Source organism: Oenanthe melanoleuca, chromosome 9 (genome assembly GCF_029582105.1).
Source record: "Oenanthe melanoleuca isolate GR-GAL-2019-014 chromosome 9, OMel1.0, whole genome shotgun sequence".
Lineage (NCBI taxonomy): Eukaryota > Metazoa > Chordata > Aves > Passeriformes > Muscicapidae > Oenanthe > Oenanthe melanoleuca.
The window spans coordinates 21,731,979-21,752,995 of NC_079343.1; the positions used below are offsets into that span (position 1 = coordinate 21,731,979).

The following is a 21,017-nucleotide window of genomic DNA, read 5'->3' on the forward strand; positions in this document are numbered from 1 at the left end:
ATTGTCAGATTAATTCTACTCTAGATTACAACTGTTCTTGTGAGAGAAATGCCTAAACAATTAGCTTCAGATAATCACAAAAGTGAAATCTGGACTAAAGAAATCACATTGTGATACCAAGTCAGATCTCAACTATTGCAATTTGTAATTAAACATAACTTGCTGAATTAACAATTATTTCAAAATACATGAAGATGGATTCTCTCTCTTAAGACAGTATTTGGGTTATTGCAAGTCTTTTAAACATCAGGATGCTTTGGCATTTTCAGCACACCTCACCAATCAGGTGACTGTCAATGACACAAGCCCTCAAAGTCACAAGGTAAACAAGAACCCATCTGGCTCTTATCCATCATATCAACAGTAAGAGAGAAATTTTGCAGTCAGTTCTTTGCTAGAAGGCAGATGTTAGCACTGAAACAATTCCCAAGGTCCACAGACTACAGCATGTACCTTGACATGTTGCTGCCTAGAAACAAAGTTGATGGAAATAAAGGAGCTTACTCTTGACAGCCTAAACTCTGTGACCTTCGCTCCTGGGGCAGCCATGGAACACACACACACTTAACCATGCATTTCCAAAAAATGTCAGTCCAGCTGGCTGTGTGCACACTTAGGGCCTTTTTCTCATGGAGAGGAGATGTGGAAGACCCATATGTTACAGGTCTCTTCTGCTACTTAAATTAGCACTGAAGCACATGACAAACCCATTACTTGGAGCTGTTTTGAACAGACAGGACTGGGTTCAGCTCAGTGCCAAGGAGTGTGTTCAGAGCAGAGTACACACAGCTTTGTTGCATCAGGAATGCACCACAGTCTGTCCAGAGGCATAAACTGTATTTATTTAATTGAATCAACTAATATAAGTACTCTTGAGATGAAGTCTGTGTTACATCCAGCTTTCAGAGTTTTAACGGCTCCAGCATGCTAAAGAAAAAAAAAAAAAAAGAGGCTGCCTGCCAAGGCATTTGCACAGAATTACTGTGGAAAGACTTTACAGCTTGTGGTTGCCACAAAATAAAATATTTGACTAATACAACCTTAAAATACAAAAAAATTACTCATTGTCATATGGCTGTTTTTACACAATTTTGGAGGCAATAACAACATGATCTGGTTTTAGTGCCTTAATTTCTCTGCTGCAGCATAGTAAGCTACAATCCATTCAGATGATTAACTACTTCTGCATGGAGATCTCCTGCTATCCTTAATTTAAATTTAAGTTAAATACCTTACTGAACTACAACTTCCTTTATCATTAACATCTGTCCATGTAAACAGCAGCTTTCCCCAGCTAACCAGCCTTCTCCTATTTCCTTCAGATTCATCACGGATACCAGTGTTTGCAAAGTCTAATTATTTCCATGTTAACCACAGTTGTTCAAATAAAAAAATAAGTAAACAAACAAGCAAAAATTCAAATTTTCAAACAGAGAGCACTCACTTTTTTGAGGGAGAACATGGCACAACTGCTGTATCACTTTATACCTGACTTGTGGACAGGATAAGGAATGCTGACATAGTTACCCTCCCTTGTATCAGTACAGCTACTGAATCTGCACATTTTCAGCACAATTAAAAATGTCTATTAAAATGTTGCCAAAACTCTGGAAAAATTTATACACTAATCTTGGTCTCATTTGCTCTTTCAATACCATTTTAGAATCCATTAAAAACTGGTTTCTACTGACAGCATAAGTAATGACATACTTAGGACCAGCAGTTGTCTTTTCCACCACTCCCCTGCCCCTCCAAACATTCCAAGTACAACTGGGCTGTTTTTCTGTGGAGCCCTTACAAATTCACTTTCACTCTACAGAACACTGAAATGCTTCAACAGTATAATAAAGGTTCTATCAATTTTCATTTGCAAAAATTTGCTTGTTTTTTATCTTTTATTTGCTTATCTTCTTTTCTTTCAGCTAGATATCCAAAATTCTTTTCAGAAACCTAACTACCCCTCATTGATAATCTGTCCAATTCTGACCTTTATTTTACAGATAAGCATTCTCTCCAATAAGCCAAGTAATCATTAAAGAGCATGGACATACTTCACCAAAATAAGCAACTTGTTTTCCGAATTGATCCCCATTCTATCCATTCTGCTGATGTAAGCTCATGATTATGACCCAGAAAAGTACTTTTTACAATAAATGAATCTCCCACAACACCAAAACCAGCAGGAGTCAACCAAGAATGTGTCCTCATGGCACATCAGACACTCCATAGTATTTCTATCCCTCCTGCAAGCACCTTTATCCCCTTTTGTCCTCTATGTAATACAGCTTAAATCAACTATTGAATCAAAGCACAAATTAAATCACAAAAAGTAGATGTTAAATCAGTTTAAAAATATGCTCTTTAATTATACAGATTTCTTTAACCAACTGATTTCAAGTTGAGCATTGGCATAGAACAGTTATGCCTTTTGCTCACTGCCATTATTAGAATTCCAATTCCTAATGTGGAGCAATAACTTATCAAAAAAATGCCATACACACTTCTGGCAAAGCAACAGAAAATAATGTCATTTTCTAAACATGTTCAAATCACTAAATTCTTGTCAAATTATTGATACCACAACAATTCTTACCTGTTTTGATGTAAATGTCGTCTTGTATCCTCTGTTCTCTGAAATTCTCTGATGGATACAGGCTTTACTGGTGAGCTCTAAGCAAAAAACCACAAAAAACTAAGCAAGCAATTTATTCAGAAAACTGTATATTAATGCCAAACAATCTCTTTGTAGAGCTACATCTGCAACTACTGGTATTTATAACACCTGACAAAGAAGCACAAAACACCAATCAGGGATGTTCATTTCCAGACAAGCAAACTCACTCTTATTTTTTTCCTCCAATTTAAATAAATAATAGTTTCAAGATTAAATATGCCTACTGGTAACTTCAGAGGTTAAAACCTACATTATTAAGAATCATGCAGAGAAGTTTATGTAAGTATAAAATTTGTATTGAAATGTAAACACATTCTTTGGAGTTTAACTCTATAAGTGTACAGCAGTGAAGACTGGATCCTCAGAAATATAGAGTAAAGGAGTTGATGATCTTTTATGATGTTTTAAAGACAGATCCCAGAAGGACTAAGAAAGCAAAACCTGGGATTAATAAGAACACTTTGGGTTTAATTTGAGCAATGAAATAATTTATCCTATTTGGAACAGAGACATACTGCCTTTGGTGTTATTTAAATCTTCCACTGACACCCCTTAATGTAGGAAAATAGAAACTTTTCAAGATTAACTTGCCAGTTTTCACTCATGACTGCATGCATGCTGCTATATTGCAGTCAGCCTTCCTAAGTAGTAGAGTATTTTGGACTGTCTTTTTAGAGAAACTACTCCTTCAGCTAAAAGCAGTTTAATTTTTATGACTAGACAGATCCCAAGGAATAGCTGTTGTGATGCTGAGCAATGCCTATCAACAGCAAGGAGTCCTTGGGTTGCATTGCCTACAGTTGACTTTTCTGAGTTTTACTCTTGCGTCTGCACATCAGCTTCTGTGATCTGATATCAAATTTATCACCTTTGCAAAATGAATGCATCTCTCCCATCTGTGTGACTGATTTTAAACACAGACAAGATAGGGACCCAGCTACTACATAAAAGCTAAAGATCCACTTATCTTTTTTTTCTTTCTTAAAATAGCAAATATCTTTCTGCTTCAAAATACACAGAACTTTGAAAGAACACATCTGAATCATAGCAGAACAGTTACTGTTTAAGCAGAGCCTCCAAAAAATTTTTTTCAGACAAGTTATTCATGTAGCCTGTACAGTGAGCCACTGAACTGTGTAACTGTGTACAGAGGTAATTAATTAAGACTGACAGAACACAGAAGGAAACACAATGTGCCTAAAAATCTAAATCTATAGGTTCAGATTCTGAGAACTCTCTCCAGATAACATCCAAATGACCTAACAGGGAAGAGTTTTCACAAGGGCTTTGCTGGGCTGTGTGAATTGAATGACCCCAAGGAGAAGCAGCACCTCATTGGAGATCCGCCTCTGGTCGATGTATGCCATGAACTGGGAGCTGAGGCTGTCTGTGTCCAGGCACTTGGGCTGCCTCACCTCTTCCTCCTCCTCCTCTGTGGCACAGCTGTCAATGTAGTCGATCTGATCGAGATCGTGTTCCACTTGACAAACATACACAGAGAAAACACCCACAGTCAGATAACCCACGAGAGAGGGAAAAAACAACAATGCAGCAAGGTCAGGAAATAGGGCCCTGCTTTTTCTGCCATCTGGGAAAGCTCAGCCTGAAAGCTCTTGGATTTTGCCAGGCCCACTAACATTACATAAACGAATTTTGAAATAATGATAAAACTTATGCCTTTTAAAAAGCAACGAGAAACATGTATCAAGCAGATAGTTTTATACTGCTGGCTGCAGATACTTCTGCAGTGACTGAGAAAGTAAATACTGTGACTTCCTTTTCAAAATCAAAAACTATATATCAAAATCTTTCACCTAATATCAAGACTGCACAATGACCTGTGTACATTTTGGAACAATTTCTCTTGGTTCTCTGTCAGAAAAATCAGAATGGATACAACAGATCCTTCTACCAGTATTACTACTGCAACAAAATAGAAAGCAGCATGTCTAAGTTATCTGGGTGCAAATACAAGAAATATAAGAAGTGCATGTGGAAATAATGAACAACGCTACAGAAAACAACAAAATCCCTCTAAAACAATAAAAGGCACTTGCAATTCTACTTTAAAAGAAAAATGAAAAAAGAAATTAGGAATCACTGAAATGAGAGCAAGGAACAGCACAGTTTGGCTAGTATTGATTTTCCTTTGTGTGGGAGATATTATGTAGGGCAATTTTTTCACTTGTCACTGCTTTTCCACATTCTGCCCAGGATTCTGAGAGTAATGACATAAAGCAAACGCCCCTGGTGAAAAATACTGCACTAGGGATGCAGGGGAAAGCACAAGTTGCCTTTCAGAGCACTAGAGCTTTCTTTTTCTTAAAACTCTCCCCCAAACTTGCTCCAGACTCTTGCAGACATTCTTCTTTACTCCCCCGCCCCTTTCCTGCTTGTCTAAAACAGACTTCTCTTTGCTCACCACACAATCTAGCAACTGTTACTGCCAAAGCCACCCCCTCTGCTACAAGCACCATCCAAAACTACATTCCTATATACTGTGGCTTCATTAAATCTTCATCTCAGTTTCAAATCTTAAAAAAAAATCCCAAAAAACCCAAACTCTCCTTTTTTCCAGGCTTGCTTATTGAATATTAATGATAATAAAAACAATAACATAGCAAAAGGTGAAAGATATAGTATCTGTGTTAGGAACACAAAACTGCAAAGCATCTGAATTTCTGACAGCCACATGCTGTTTGTGCCCCTCTCAGATACACCTACTCAAGAACTGATCATGCTCCAACTTAAAAGTCTGTGAGGCATTTTGAAATCCCTAGTGTACAAAAGCCAAAGAACAAAATCAAGTTAGTGTTGGGGGCAGAGCTGGCAGCATTACCTGTTATTAAGGCTGCCCAGAGCTCCCCATGACACCATGTCTCCCATTCTTCTAACTGCCAGAATTTAACTGAACTGAATTTTTTCCCCATTAATGTGTGAAAGAGTATGAGTCAATTAAAAAGTTTCAGATATTTCTTGAAGGTGGCAGAGAAAACAAAAAACTGTGGCACAGAAGACTGAGACCAAGAAAAGAGGACGGCAGAAGATAAAGATGGGGAGGAGGAGGGAAGAGCGAAGAAAAAGTGGGAGCTGGGCACAGGAGATTAGATGTAGCTGGGAAGAGTGATACTTAAAAAAAATGAACTGCAGCCATCAGGGAAAATAAAAAACAGGGAGCAGCTGAGAAAGAAGAAGAATCAATCAAAGTATATGCAGATGAGATCTAATAATAAGTAGTGCAGAGCAATGGAGAAGAAGGAATGATTGAAAAAATAAACCTGAAAGATTGTTTAAATTAAGGCATACAAACAAAAGGAGACATTGGTAAGCAGCAGATTACTGGAAGTTAAAATGAAGGAGGACTTTGGAGATCAAGGAACATGGAAAGATGCTATGAAGGTGATCCTGTAAGAGTGCAGGACACCTACTGAGAAAGTGCAACAAAGCACTGCCACTCACAAACACCAGCCCCTCCTGGATGATATTAAAGTTTGCATTAAAATCTAGAACAGAAATGAGACACTTGTACTAGCTGGAAATATAAAATTAACAGACAAAATTGCTCATCCCTTTCTGACAGCAGTCAGCACAGAGCACTGACAATTTACCACTGCAGTAAATTTTTCCCCAGAAGCTCAAACAGTAAAACTCCAAGTACTGAAATATTCCAAAATACCATTTTGAAGCAGTTGAAGACTTTAACATAGGACATAGACAAAAGCTGACACTTTGATTTTGCCTTTAACATCCTTAAAACAACAGTATTCTTTACATTTTCCACAACACTGTTTTTCTGTAGTTCTGCCTAGACCTCTCTGGTTTTTTTTCCTCTTTAAACAAGCAACTATCTATAGGAAACATTCTGGAAATTTAATCATGATTACAATAAATACTGTTAGCCAAAGGTCACTACTTACCTCCACCATTAGTTACAACTGCACTCCCTCTGTTTTCTTGGTATTGACTTTCTCTTCTCAGTCTCTGCTCTTTGGTGATCTCTGCCACACGTAATGGGAGATCTGAGAACTCATCTGTTGGCTTTGGAAAACAAACAGTGCAGTCTGGAAACATTTTTTTTCAGAAACATAATTTTGGTATCTACTACTTCTTGATTTGTCCTTGTTTTTTGTTTCAATTCAATTGCCCTATTTTACAACCACAAAATACAAATTAAAAGCAAAAGACAGATACAATGCATTGTTTTAAAAAATATATAGTTGGGCTTTCTTTAGAAATAAGCTGCCTACAGTTTTGATTGCAGTATCTGCACATGACTGAAAACATCACAGGATGGAAAATCCTAGCACCTTCTCTAAAATCAAGCTAGGAGTGCAAGTATGGAGTAGAGCTCACTTTAGGTCTTGGCTATTTTCTAGTTGCCCCAAGAAGAAAAGGGAATTTCTTCCTAGCATTAATAATTGACAGTCTTATTGCTAAGAGATCCTATTTTCTTGCTTCTTAATACCAAACAGATTTTAACATTTTAAACAAAGAAAGAAGACAAAATTTCCAGCTGATTTCCAAAGCTGAATTTTTCATGTCCAGACTTATTTTGTGGAAACAACTTTTCATGAATAATTACAGTTGACTCAGCATTGCAATATGATAGTGTTACAAGGTTTTTAAAATTAGGAATTCCATTTTTCTCATTTTTTTAAGCTCCGGTAAATTAACCTTTCATGTACAGTTTTATACATTTCTGTTAATACTTCCAACTTGGGGTCTGTCCCATATAAAATTAACCTTGTTTTTCTCCAATTATAGAAGCAATATTGGCTCAAGATAACCTGCACACCAGCACATACATGTTACCTATGGAATGTGCATATACATTTAGTTCTCTTTCCTGTACAATTGTGCACTCAACAAAAATAAAGCTGCAACACTTACTTCATTCCCTGACCATCTTTTGTCTCCACTGTCCACACTATTGAAGCCAGAATCGAGTGCCCCGTACGGACGAGTGGAATAGAGTTCCTCGTGGCTGTCAAACACACAGTTTTAGTTACTGGGATATAAACATGGCCAAAAGCTTCTCAGCTCTTACAGAACAAAAGCAGAATAAGCCACCAAGCACACCTGCAGTGTGTTCACAAGCTCAGCATGTCTGAAACGTCACACTGCACTTGCTACAACAGGGCAGGAGGCACACGCTGTCACCTGCCCCTGCCTGGCCTTCAGAGCTAAGCTGATTCAAAGGACAGATCCACTCTTCAAACGTTTCCCAAAGGGAAGTTATGACAAACCAAACTGCAAAGTGGTCTCATATTTCTCTGTTTAGCAAGTCAAACTTTCATTTTCTACTACTCATATGTTTTGGTTGAAAACCTCGGTCAAACAAGCTTTTAGATAAATAAGCATAAATATGTACAAAATCACTAAAAATACAGAATATATTACTTCTACTCAAAATTATGCAGCATGTATTAAATGTCTTCTGTACCATAATTACATAAGAAACTGCAGTTAGCTGAACAGTATTTCAGATACATCACAATAGAGTAACTGTAGAAGTACAGTTTTCATTTTCAGAGCTTTGTCAATGACATGTCTAGACAAAGGCATTAGACATGTGCCCAGTGTTACAATACATATAACCAAACAACCATACAGTTCTTTAAATTTCTGGGCTTACAAACTATGTAATTCAGCAGTATAGCTATTACAGATGTCAACTCTGGCAACTGCTGCAGATAGCTACAGTAAAAGAGACAATGGGACTTGTCTGATCCACTGCAGATGGCATTTCACAATGGCTCAACTGTCCTACTGGCACTCAATGCCCCAGGGAGAACTGCAGCAGTAATTACTACATAATGCACAAGGAAGAATGAATTTCAGGAAGTTAATTGCTTCACCCCATCATAACTAAATTGCAGGTCATCTTCTCACTGGCATTGCTGTCAAGTTGCTGCTCGCTCTGAAATTCCACTTTCAGGAAATACTTATGTTCAAATTATTATTGTTATTATTGTTATTATTGTTATTATTGTTATTATTGTTATAATTATTATTATTATTATTATTACTACCACCACCATTATTGACTACTATCAAGGCCCATTTTAGTTTTCAGACAGACATGAAATAGTAAACAAGTACCAGGAGGGATGGAGGCTACAGATGAGAAACATTACGCTATGCATCTGTTTCTATGCAGATGTAGACTAGGACAAGCTCGTGTAACTGCATGGAGTTTTGATTAACTCAGAGGAGTTCTACTTTTATGGCCCTGTATTTGAACAGAAAGATCATCTGCATAATAAACCATCAGAAAGGAAAAAAAGCCAAAGAAAGAAACAACTTGCTTCTTCTGGGTGGGAAGAAAAAAGAATCATCATGAAATCACCCAATGTAGTTAAAGAGCTACTAATTTGAATAACTGACAATAGAACCATAATTATACTAACAGTTTGTAGAACTTACATATATTTTTAAAACATGGGTCAAAGAAAAATCCATCTGCAGTATAATTCCATTTTAAATGAATCAATATTTTACCATCTCCTGAACACCCTATTGTAATTTGAACAATTACTGCAAATTAAGGAGCTCAAAAATGAGGAAGTGTTTTGATACAAATTTTCTTTTAGCCTCCCTTTTCAATTGGAGAATTTGAAAAGCTTTACATCTAACACTAAAGTTAGCTGGAAGCTCAAAAATATGTAAATGCTGCGGCAAGGACTTCTCCTTTTTAACAAGAGAGCTGCTTTCTGTCTTCCCAACTCTCACAACTAAACCCACCTACCCAGTGCTACACACTTTACACATTTATCATCATACAGCAGTCATCCTAAAATCAGCTGAGACTTAAGATTTTTATTCCTCCCTGACCAAGAAGCCACAAGGAACTACCATAAGGCATTTGGACAGATCAGAGCATTTTAGGGCAACTACAGCTTATAGGAAGCTGTGTAAGGCTTGAAATCAAAGGGTGAGAATCCAAATGCCTGCTAAGACCAACAATGAAAGACAATACTCACTGCCCTTTCCAAGTCACACTGAAATCTGTATCTTTTCCTCCTGCAAGCAAGAACAGTTGCCCAAGCCCCAGAGTATTCACTACACTGGTTTACCTGTGAGTACTTAGTATTTTTAAACCTTCTAGCTCCAGACTTTGTCACTCTGCCAACAACTGCTACACAGCTTCAACAGTTCTGCCTCCTCTCAATCTCATTCCCTCCAGCACTAACCTGAGCTGCTCTGAGTTTCAATACTGCAAATGAGACTGGCATGTTGCAGTTGAACAAAACTTGCTGCAAGGTAAATTTCACATAGCTTATGTTTTTAAAAAGACTGAAACATACAGGGTTTCACTCTGGTTAAACAGTTTGATATAATTTGACAAGGCTAAAACAATCAATTAGCTGTGCTAGAAAGTCCAACCCACAATACGTGCCATGATATTTTATAATATCTTGTTTTATTAGCAGTATCAACAGCCTTGCTATTCAAAATGTTTGATCAAGAGTGAACTGACAGCATGACACAAACTTCCTTAAACTTTGACAAGTCCCTACCACTCAGACTCTCAACCTGCATGGTATTACACAAAGCTGATCAGATAAACCAGCAATGAAGTCTAGGTGGACTGACTGATACCTTATTTCTACTGGTCACCTTTGAAGATAAGAAACACAAAGCTCTTGTGCCTTGCCTGAAAATATTAACTGTATCACAGCTGAAGGATTTTATTTCTTTCATCCCAAATTACATAAAAATATAACAACTGGGGATGGCCTTTTTCACTAGATCATTCTACCATTTCTTCTAATATGTGCTCTGCTCCACAGACAGTTCTTCCACAGGTACATGTAGATGGAAGGAATCTCCTGCAACACTGAATGCCCTAAACAGCACAGTAACAACAAATAATTCTATCACCAACTGTTATCTCCTCTAGGGTACAGAAATAAAGCTAAAGCAAAGCCAGTTGAAGCTCATTTCATACTGCTGAGTAAGTAAAAATTCTAGAGAAAGCATCCTAAACTAATTCAGCCCTTATTTTAACATTTACAATTCCAAGCTATGAATAAAATACATTAACACTTCTGCTCATTTCACAAAAATAATTTATGAAAATTTCCAGAGTGATATACAAATACAGACAACAATAAATCAGTAAGCACACAGTTCAGTTGATTTTGAACTTCTCTTAAAAATAAACAAACTCTTAGAGCTAAACAAATCATGACATTTTCTCATTTAAAGCCTTTTCCTTCCAGAAAAGGGAAGTATCCTCAGTATTATGCAGAAACCATCTGCAACAGCTTGTACTGGAAAGTGATTAATCCTTGACATGCTCAAATGTTGACCTCATCTAGAAGAGTAATTTATGACATTCATTGCTGATGAGGAACCACTCTGTCAGTCCCTCATGCAAATTCTTCTTCATAAATCTGACTCATAATGATTTATTGTGAAGTCTCCTGATTTGTTTTTTATTGCTGCTAAGGCAGCAGTACATCCTTCAGCAACTTACTCCTCCACACCTTATTACTACCTTCCAAGATGACTGAAGTAATTTTTATATATATTCAGTTTCATACTTCACTGACTGCTTTCTTCTGTATCACATAACAGAAATAAATCTTAACTCCTTCTTTTTGCTAGACATCTTAATTTAGCAGCTGATACTGCTGACTGTTCCAATATTTGTGTTACAATGCCAGCAGCAGAGCCAAGTGAAAACTTGCCAAAAATAACAGTTTACTAACGGGGTGGAGATCAGCACTTACACCTGCGGTTTGAGCACAGCCGTTATAAAATTCTGTACCAAAGGTTAAAAATCACAGCTTGGATGTGATTCAGTAAGTCTGGGGAAAATATTAAGATCTTGTAAATTGAACATACATGTTACCAACACGAGAGCATACCCCCTGCATTTTTATTATTACTCTCTTTTTACTGCACATCAGCTCTGACACTGCCTTTCACATGACACTGCCCAGATCATCTCTGAGCCACCTCTCACTTCTTACACACTGGTACCTCACCAGAATGCACCAAGAAATACCACAAACAATATTTTTCAAAGCCACCTCAATGCACTAGCCAAAGAGCAACAATCCTTGATCTTTTTTTTTAATAAATGCAAGGTCGACTGACAAAATTTTCCTGAATGCCATTAAAACTGGAAATGTGGTTTGTGCAAAACTTACCATGATCCAAATCCCATAGGTCTTCTATCATAATCAGGCAAATCTGGAGCTATCTTGCATGCTTCTATGTTCAGGTATTTAAATATATGAATTTTTCCTTTTATACATATCTTTAAAAAATAAAAAAAATAAAGTAAGTATAATTTAGCAATACAATTTCAAAGTACACTACAGACATTCATGATGCCATTGAGAATAATAATAAATGAGCACATTTACATCAATCAATGTATCTTTTATTCTAATCTCACTGCATTTTAGAGGAACAGCTATAGTGGAGCATCATGATAGACAAATGGAAGCTGTCCTCCAAGTACATCTGGTCTGCAGGCAACTCTGTCAGCTGGATGCTGAAATTTCATCATGCAAACAAGAACGAGCACTTACAAGTACTAGAATTTATACCCTTGGCATCAGAACAGATGCATCCCACCCATGCCCAGATTTGAATGGCAGTGGCAGACTGCCAAAGCCAGCTCAAATTTATAGTCAATGAAGGCAGGAACAGCTGTGTCTGCTTTCACAAGGAAAGCAAAACCCCACAGAAACTACAGGTTTCAGCAAGTGCCCCTCTTGACTCCGATGCAGCAGCTCACAGTAGAACCTGTAATACTCAGGGACTTGTATGGCCACACTGAAAATCAAATCAGTCATTAACAATATTGTCATTTCTAGTTCAAAGGCCAATTTGAGTACTCTGCTGCAAAGTGGATCAGCAAACTGCAGCACTGACACCTCAGTCAAAATTTTGACATTTGAGTGACATAAAATCAGTCTTGCCTAACAGAGCTTCCTCTCTCCTATGCAGAAATATTCAAGCCAACATTAGTGAAATTTTTTTGCATAGTCCACAGCAGAGACCATTAATACAGTAAAAAGAAGAAAAGGGATTTTTCAAGCTGTGCTACATATTTAACACTTTTAGACAATAGAATGTATTTAAAAATCTCTTGTTCTTAAATAACAAATAAGTAATATAATCCTTCAGTTTATAATTTAGTTCTGCCCCAGTTATCTGAAGTAGTCATCTGATTTTCTAGCTGCATTTACCTGTGCAGGGGGGGACTGGAGAGGGTTGTTTTCTAACATGATGGTCTGAAGATGTCTGAGGTTCCTATAACAAACTGGTATTGTTGTTATTTTATTGCAGGAGAAATCTAATCGAATCAAAGGCAACTCAGCAATCTCTGGAGATAGAAAACAAAGAATTCAGAAGTTTAAAAGAGTGTGAGAAAAAGTATAAAAATGTGTGTTTCACAAAAAAATTAAGCTGCTTCCAGCTCTCAGGGGAAAAAAAAGGGACTGAAAACAGAAAAGTGTTTGAAGTTTCTGCTGTTATAGTGGACAGCTGTTTTCTCACCTTCAGGTAAACGCACCAAATTATTTCTTCTGACATTTAGGTCTCGCAAGGATTCCAAATTGCCAATCTGTGGAGGTATTGTCTGTATTTCATTACAGCTCACATCCTACAAAAAGAGCAAAGAATGAGTTACCACTGTGTAAGTCTCTGTTAAGTAAAATATGCAGCTCTAGGGACTGAAAGAAAAAGACAGCAATTTATATAACACCTCAGATCTGTATTCTCATTCAATCTCACAGCTGATATGAAGCAATGTTCTCATTTTAAACATGAGAGGAAATAAAAACTTTAAAAGATTAAGCGTTCAGATGTAGAAATTAATTTCAAGTTACTCCATAGTACTTCAGACAGCACAACCTGCTACATAAAAGCTTTCTACTAGAAACAAACATAGCAAGAACTCTGATTCCACCAGGCCTTCCTTTCTAGAATAGAGAAGACATTTAAATGGACATGGATCATTTCCTCTCCAGTCCATCTTTCCCTCACATAAAATTATTTTAAAATCTCAGAGTATTTAAAACTCTTTTCTAACATCTCTATACAAAACCAAACACAGTTTAGAGACACTGTGGCAGACAGAGATCATCCTTAGCCCAAGAGCAGAAAAGTAACAGTTGGAAATCAAGTGTATACTCACAAGCTCTGTCAGCTGTCTGAGCTGTCCAATTTCTTCAGGTATTGAAACCAGCTTATTATTACTTGCTATCAAAACTTTTAGTGGAAGTCTACAGAGGTGTACTGGCAATGTTGAAAGCTGGTTTCGACTTTTGGACAGAAAGAAAACAAAATAATCAGAAGTCTAATGAGAGATATCCATGCAATGAAAGACACATACAAAAAGCATACTCCATTTAGATGGCCAAACCAGTTTTTATGCAATTACTACAGAAGTAGCTCCATGAGGCTGTTCTTCATTACTTTATCTAGTTATGTGTGAACAAACTCTGAATATCAAGACTGATCAGATGCCTTTGAACTCAGTGTGGAGGAACGTGATGCTTTTGTGCCCTTTCAGGTGCCTCTGATAACTGGTTATGCTCTGTCACAAAGGAGTATGTTTGGGCTGAGTGCAAAAGCTTTCCTCATGGGTAGCACTGCAGGTCAGCACACATGAAATGCCACAGAGAAATTCATGAGACACTGAATATTTAAAGTGTATTTCTGATTAAGTAAGGATAATAATGGTACTGCACCTATTAGAGGTACAGCATTAGGAAATCCATATCTGATTAATATCCTGTACATACAACTTTCACATAAATAGAAAAAAAAAAAAAGAAAGAGATACACTTTTGCCAATTTATTGTGCTTAGAACACCAGAGAGAAACAGCCTGAGACTCTGCCAATTTACGAAGAGAAACTTTCCACATCTACTAAAAGACAAATGAAAGATGCTGTACAAATTTGGATTTCATCAAGAAGCCAAGTTGCAGCAATTTTTTGCCTGTAATGCTGGCACAGAAGACTTAATGCTTGAGAAAGGTCTTCCAAAGCCACCAGTACAGTGACGGTAATGGGATATTGCATAAACTTTATTCAGCTGCTGAGAGCTGCTTTGCAAGGACTATGCAGAAGCTCTACCATCTCTTTTCAGTTCTGCATGGTGATATTTCACATGGAAAAGACAGAAATTTATTTATTCCTTCAAGCTGGAATTAGCTTTCTTCTTCATACTCCTCTTTTACAAGATGCTGCTTAATCCTCATGTTCCCTGATCCACCTAATGGGTACAACTGGTTCTGGTTGCTTTGATGCAATGACATACAACCCAACAAGTTAGCATTACTTAAGGATGCACCAAAATGTATAAACCTAGACTACTCATGTTAAAGCAAACTTGGTAAGACAACTCTTACCTGATATTTAGAAATGTTAAAGACTGTAGGTTCAAAACAGCCTCTGGGATAAATCGAATGCAGTTCTGGTACAGATTGAGAGTCTCCAGGGAGACAAAGTGACAGGCTTCTGCTGGGAGCTCCGACAGTCTGTTCCGTGACAGGTCTGAAGGGAGGCAAAAGAAAAATTCAGTAAAGCTGCCTTAGAACTTCACTAAGTTCCTTGCTTGGCAAGGTTGTTTTGGTTAAAGAAGTTTAACAGAAACACCTACCAAATGTTTACATTTGAAGAATCAATATTTTTCCTTGGACAGTTCCAACTGCCAGTCCACAAGCATTACTCTCCTTTACAAGCTGCACTGTGATAAACAATGCAGTTGCAAAGGGTTGTTTTTTTCTTTAAAGGTAAAGGAAAGCTGCTGCTTATAAATGCCAGAGGGCAGTTCCCAAAGACACATACCTACAGTCCCCACTTCCTCACACACAGAGCTCTGAGTTCTGATAGAAGCATTACCCAATCTCCAGGTATGATAAAGCTCACTACAGCAGGGGTATAATGAGTATAAAGTTCAGCAGGATGTACACAGGTAAGAAAGCATCAAAGTAATGGAAACTTCTAATCTACCAATACAAAAAGTTATTGGGGAATATAACGAAACCCCTTGTCTGTTAACCAACAAAAAATTATAAAAAGAAATAAATTAAAAACTACCCCATCCCACATACAGAAACGCCAAATGCTTTTTTTCCAGCTGGTATCAAGCTCAAATATGACCTCAGCTTAAACTTGTCCAAACTTCATTTTGAAAAAACAACATTTTAAATGAATGTTTCCGATTGCTCTAACAGTGGGAGTTAAAACTACAAAATTTTAGAAGTCAGCAATAAGTTTGCATTGCATATCTAGAATAGTTTTATTATTTTATGACAGAATGCAGTTTGACATCTTTGCCCTACTTTTCTACTTTTTATGAAAAAGAAAACATTTTTCCTCTTTTTCCCTTTTCTTCCAAGAGTAAAGAAAAACCTGCACTTACTGATTGCTAAAGACAGGCTCTATAAAGATCCTGATCTAACCATTTGCTAATCCAGATGAAACATCAGATAAATGCATCAATGCAAAGAAATATCATTGTGATGGATCCTGCTTCCTGCTACTGACAAAGCAGAAGTCTCCTACCTATACAGCTTGTCTCAGGTGCTTTGCATTGCCAGAGTGTGTGAGAGAAACTGATCAGAAATACAGCATTTTTCTGATCACCTCTCCCACAAAACCTACGCCAGAAACAGAGAAAAACATTGGTGCAGGCTGAAGAATCCCTGTTTTGGCAGCAGAGAATATTCTTGGCATTTTAAAGCACTCACTGAACCTCAGCTTAAGTGGAAGCAGCAAATTAATTGGACTGATCAGAACCTGCTTAAGAATCTGTAGGTAACAAAGGAGTCAATAAAGTAATTGCATACACTTCCAAGAATTTATGCAATTTGCACTAACCATCTCTCAGAATGCTCTATTATGTCCTAAGGTCCCTTCTGCTTTACTTCCATAGTTTAATTCTAATTAATGATTTAGTGAAAATGACAGGACACTCCAGCCCTCCCCTCCAAGCTGTAGCAGATTTAAAGCAGAGTTTTAGTGCTGTGCGACAATGTGGTGTCCAAAATTGCAACATTCCTAGTGGGATCTCTGTGTGCCAACATTGTTGTAAAACATAACAGGAGAAGAGAGGTTTTCAATCATACTGTCCCAACATAAGTCATGTATCCTGAAACATTTCTACCATGTGCAGCTAACCACATTGGAATTATCTGCCATCCACACAGCTTGCTAAGAGATTCCACAATACAATTGTATGTTAGCATGCAAGAAAGAGGGAAGAATGCAAATTATTTCAGAGAAGACAAGAAACAAGCAAGAGCAATTTAGAAAAAAATACTTATTTCCCATATTGGACGTTTAACCACCTATTTAAAGAATTATTACAACACTGGTTTACGTATAAGGTGTAAAAGTCTCTGATTCCACCACTTCTCTCACAACATACAAGCATCCTTCAGCTCACAGCTTAATCCCTCCTTCACACAGCTGTGCTGGCACAGGCAGCTAGAATTCTACCCACTTTAACAGAGAAACAGGCTTCCCAAGTAGTAAGCATTTTTCTGGCAGAAAAGTGACAAAAAAGTTTCTTTCTACTCTGTTTTGGAAAGGGTTTAACCACAAATATGAGAATTCTCATTTGCTTTTTGTTTCACTTTACCTTACCAAAGAATTATTTGAAAACTATTTTTTACACATTGTGCAGACCATAAGGCATGAATTAGTCAAGAACTTCTCATACTCTGAACTATGATTTAGTATTGCTACAAAATAATTCCCTGCAGAAATAACATTAGGTATGAAGAAATGAAAATACACTTTTAAAAGTAACAAACAAGCTCAGAGCATGATAGAAAAGAGACATCAAAGCTGGTTAGCACCAATGAATAGGTTTTTCCAGACTTCTCTCAATCTGCAGTGATTTTTAAAACTTGGGATTCCTATGTAGCAGTAGACATTCAGTGGAAAACAGATTAAATCAGAGCTGAATTGTGATGCTGCAGTATAGACTCTCAAATGATTCAAAAGGAGTATAACAAGTTACAAGTTTTGTTAACAAGTTTAGAGCATTTGTACTCATGATGGCCATGAGAATCACTCAGCATCTGTGATTTCACAGGCCCAAATGGGAGCCAAGAAGGAAGGTGGGCCAGGACCATACAAACAGGCAAGCAGCAGGAAAAGAACAACTAAAATAAAACAAGAGGTGAGCATCAGACAGAAATAACATATGACAAAATACAGTGTGAATTCTGAATCTGCAAATTCAAGAATTGCTTTTGGTTATTTGCAATCTCTGCTATGTCCCCCCCCTAAACCTTCAATAAGTATTTAAATTTCCCAAAGACCAGAAAACAGCATCCCTAAGAGTCAGGGACTTATTTTTATTTTGTTCAGTTTCTCTGGAATTCTCTCCCATAGCAGAAAACTAAACTTTAAACGTGACCTGAAATAGGGCAGAGTACAGCAGTCCCTGCATGGAACAATTCATCAGTTCCATCCTCTCTCCCATCAACTTCCTCAAACACTTGAGAGGCACAGCTATAACAAAACCAGAAGATAACAAAAGCATTCCAGTGATTTGTTTTATATTCACGTATTTGCTGCCCAGCAGCACAGCAGTAGCATGTGTTTTTTCAAAAGAGAAAGTGAAAGTGTGGTAAAGGAAAAAAATAAGGTATTTTATTCAAAATACCCAATTAATACCCTGCCAATTAAGACTTATTTTGATCATATTCTTCTGTTACTGTATGCTAAAAATAACTTCAACAACGAGAAAACAGAAAAGTATTACAGTACAAACTATCACGTAAACTAAAATTTCTGCAAACATTTCTATTTCTCAGAGAAAATAACAGATGCTGCAGTGAGGTATTATTTAAATTTTCATATTTTTTAACAAGCAAGAAGTAATTGATGTGATACAGATTATTTTCTTTAACATGTAGGTCCATACCCTTGCTGCTTCTCATACCTTAAACTGTAAAAAACAAATGACTAATTCCCCCCCAAAAGCATAAATACTTAGTTTCACTACGAATAATCATATCAATGAAATCTAGCTGTTATAATCTGAACTAGGATTAACTCATTTGTGTCCACATTTCATGGGTTAAAATCACTGTTACCAGAAATCATCTTTAAAGAAAAGGCTCTCCTAGTTTACTAAAAATGGATGTGTTTCCTTGAAGGCAAGATCATGTGGAATTTTGGCAAAGGAGAAGCATTCTTTGGAACTAAGCTCTTTGTGAAAGATAAAAAAGCCAACAGTACAGACAGAAAATGAAATCTCAGCAGTCAGATCACTGACCTTTTCCATCTTAATTGGGATTCTGTGGAGAAAGCCAGAAAATCCAATGTTAAATGTTACTAGAGATACAATATGTTTCAAATTGCATCATTTGGCAGTAAATGCAAACTCCTCCTGCTCAAAGAAGAATGTTTCTCTAACACCAAACATTAGCAGGGCTGCGTTCACACATTTTTAACTTCAGCTGTAACACAAATTTTGTCTCCAAAGGACAATCAGTGACACATAAAGATGCACTGTGCGAGGTATGGGGTACCCAGCACATTCACAGCAAAGAGAGGGAGCTGCAGCTCAACTGCTGCTGGCACTCAGACCAGCTGGGTGGTGCTGAATTCCAGGTCATCACGAGATGCTAATGGGATCAGTCCACTAATCCTGTTGAGATGGGAATACGGCTTCTGCTCTCATTCCAGTTAACTACAACAAAGAAGGCCAGCTCTAGACCTGAGCTTTGATACAAAATATTCTTGATAAAAATCTGCCTTTTGTCATCTGAGATCTGCAACACACAGATCTGTCACAGAGATCTGTTCCACACACACTTTGAATTTTTATTTTTTTGAACTTAAACCAGCAAAGCCCAGATTTTGGCTGTCTATTCAAAACCAAACATCAGCAACCACCACAACACCAACTGGTCATGCTGATGTAAGAGAGACTGTGACACTGTCAGCTGTGGGCTCCCACCCATGATGTAACATGGCTCCAGAACAACCTCTTTGCAGCTGTGTGATGTCATGAACTTGCTGCAGTGATGCAGCAACCCTGGTATCTGTGAATTGATCAGAATCACAAGGGTGACACTGGTGGCTATAGACTGCCCTTAGCTAGGATGATTTCATTTATATGGCAAGCAAATGTTCTGCTTTCCCAAAAACTAGGAAACGTGTTGTAGCTTGAAAGTACACTTACTGTTTTCCTATAATAACAGACAAATCTAAGACATATGAGCTTGCAGCTGACAGAGGAAAATATATTTTCTTATGAATAATTAAAGAAGCCAATCAATGACTAGGATGCTGACAGCCAATACAGTGACAGACGGCAAAAAGCAGCATGAACTGCTTTAGGAGAAGGTACAGCTGTTTAAGAAGAAATACCAGAATCTGGAACTGTGTAAACAGCCTTTCTTTTACCCCCCCACATACACAACTTAAAAACCAGAAGCAAACTCCATAGTTTCACACTGATAACAACAAAACTACCATTCACTGAAGAATATCCTTGAATTGGGTCACTTAGTCTCGATGATATGGAAAGCAGCTCACTACAACAGCTCATTTACAGCTGCTGCTCCCTGGAAAGTGATTGCTTAGGTACAGCCACCTCTCAAGGTCACTAAAACCATCTTTTGAGGAACTTGATGCCATCTGATTGCTCAATTCTCACATTTAGAATCAACTCTATTAGAACAACAACATTTCCAAATGGATTTGAGGCACATTGTTATACAAACCTCAACTCCACCTTTAGGTTGTCACTCATTCTATAAGCCAAATAAATGCATGCATCTTTATCCTAGTTTTACGAATTGGGTTTTTTTTCACTTCTCAAACACTTCAGAACTTGATAACCTAAGACCAACAATGCTTGTGATTCTGCTGACTTTTAGGAAACATTCCCATAAAGATACTAAGAGAAAATTAATATAACGAAAGCACAGCCCCAAGCAGATGAGCTACTGGTATTATGGTACTGACTTTTCTGGCAGCAGGAAACCAGAAATCATATTAAGAGAATATCTCTGTGATATACTTCTGATGCTGTTGGCCACTGCACACTGGGATTGATTTTCTTTCTAAACGCTGAAAATGTTGGCATCCTTTGAGCTTCATTTCACACCTGGAGGATTTCCTGACACAGGAGTGGTGACTACCTCTTCCTGCCTTGCTGTGATACAAGACTACCACTTCTGCCATACCCTAATTTAAAACAAACCTCAAAATGTCATCTCCTGACTCACCTTCTACCTGCCAGCCCTGTCAAACCTGAACTTTTCCCAATCACTTCCCCAGGCATCAAGACACCCTTTGTGTAAACCTATTAAGTTAAGGTGGCATTTACTGAACCAAAAT

At 37.5% G+C, this 21,017-nt stretch overlaps 1 protein-coding gene across 30 annotated transcripts in view; it reads right to left on the bottom strand.

The window, feature by feature from the left end:
- LRCH3 (leucine rich repeats and calponin homology domain containing 3) overlaps positions 1-21,017 on the bottom strand; it is an 83,221-nt gene that overhangs the window by 43,565 nt on the left and 18,639 nt on the right. For 28 of the 30 annotated variants that reach the window (XM_056498629.1, XM_056498619.1, XM_056498615.1 and 25 more), the window contains exons 2-10: positions 15,056-15,200; positions 13,836-13,962; positions 13,196-13,301; positions 12,886-13,022; positions 11,836-11,945; positions 7,565-7,658; positions 6,592-6,712; positions 4,006-4,154; positions 2,594-2,670 (exon numbers count right to left, since the gene is read on the bottom strand). In XM_056498629.1, the coding sequence (XP_056354604.1) occupies positions 2,594-2,670; positions 4,006-4,154; positions 6,592-6,712; positions 7,565-7,658; positions 11,836-11,945; positions 12,886-13,022; positions 13,196-13,301; positions 13,836-13,962; positions 15,056-15,200 (1,066 nt within the window). The remainder of the gene's footprint in view (positions 1-2,593; positions 2,671-4,005; positions 4,155-6,591; positions 6,713-7,564; positions 7,659-11,835; positions 11,946-12,885; positions 13,023-13,195; positions 13,302-13,835; positions 13,963-15,055; positions 15,201-21,017) is intronic. The other 2 variants (XM_056498636.1, XM_056498639.1) reach the window with 1 other exon arrangement.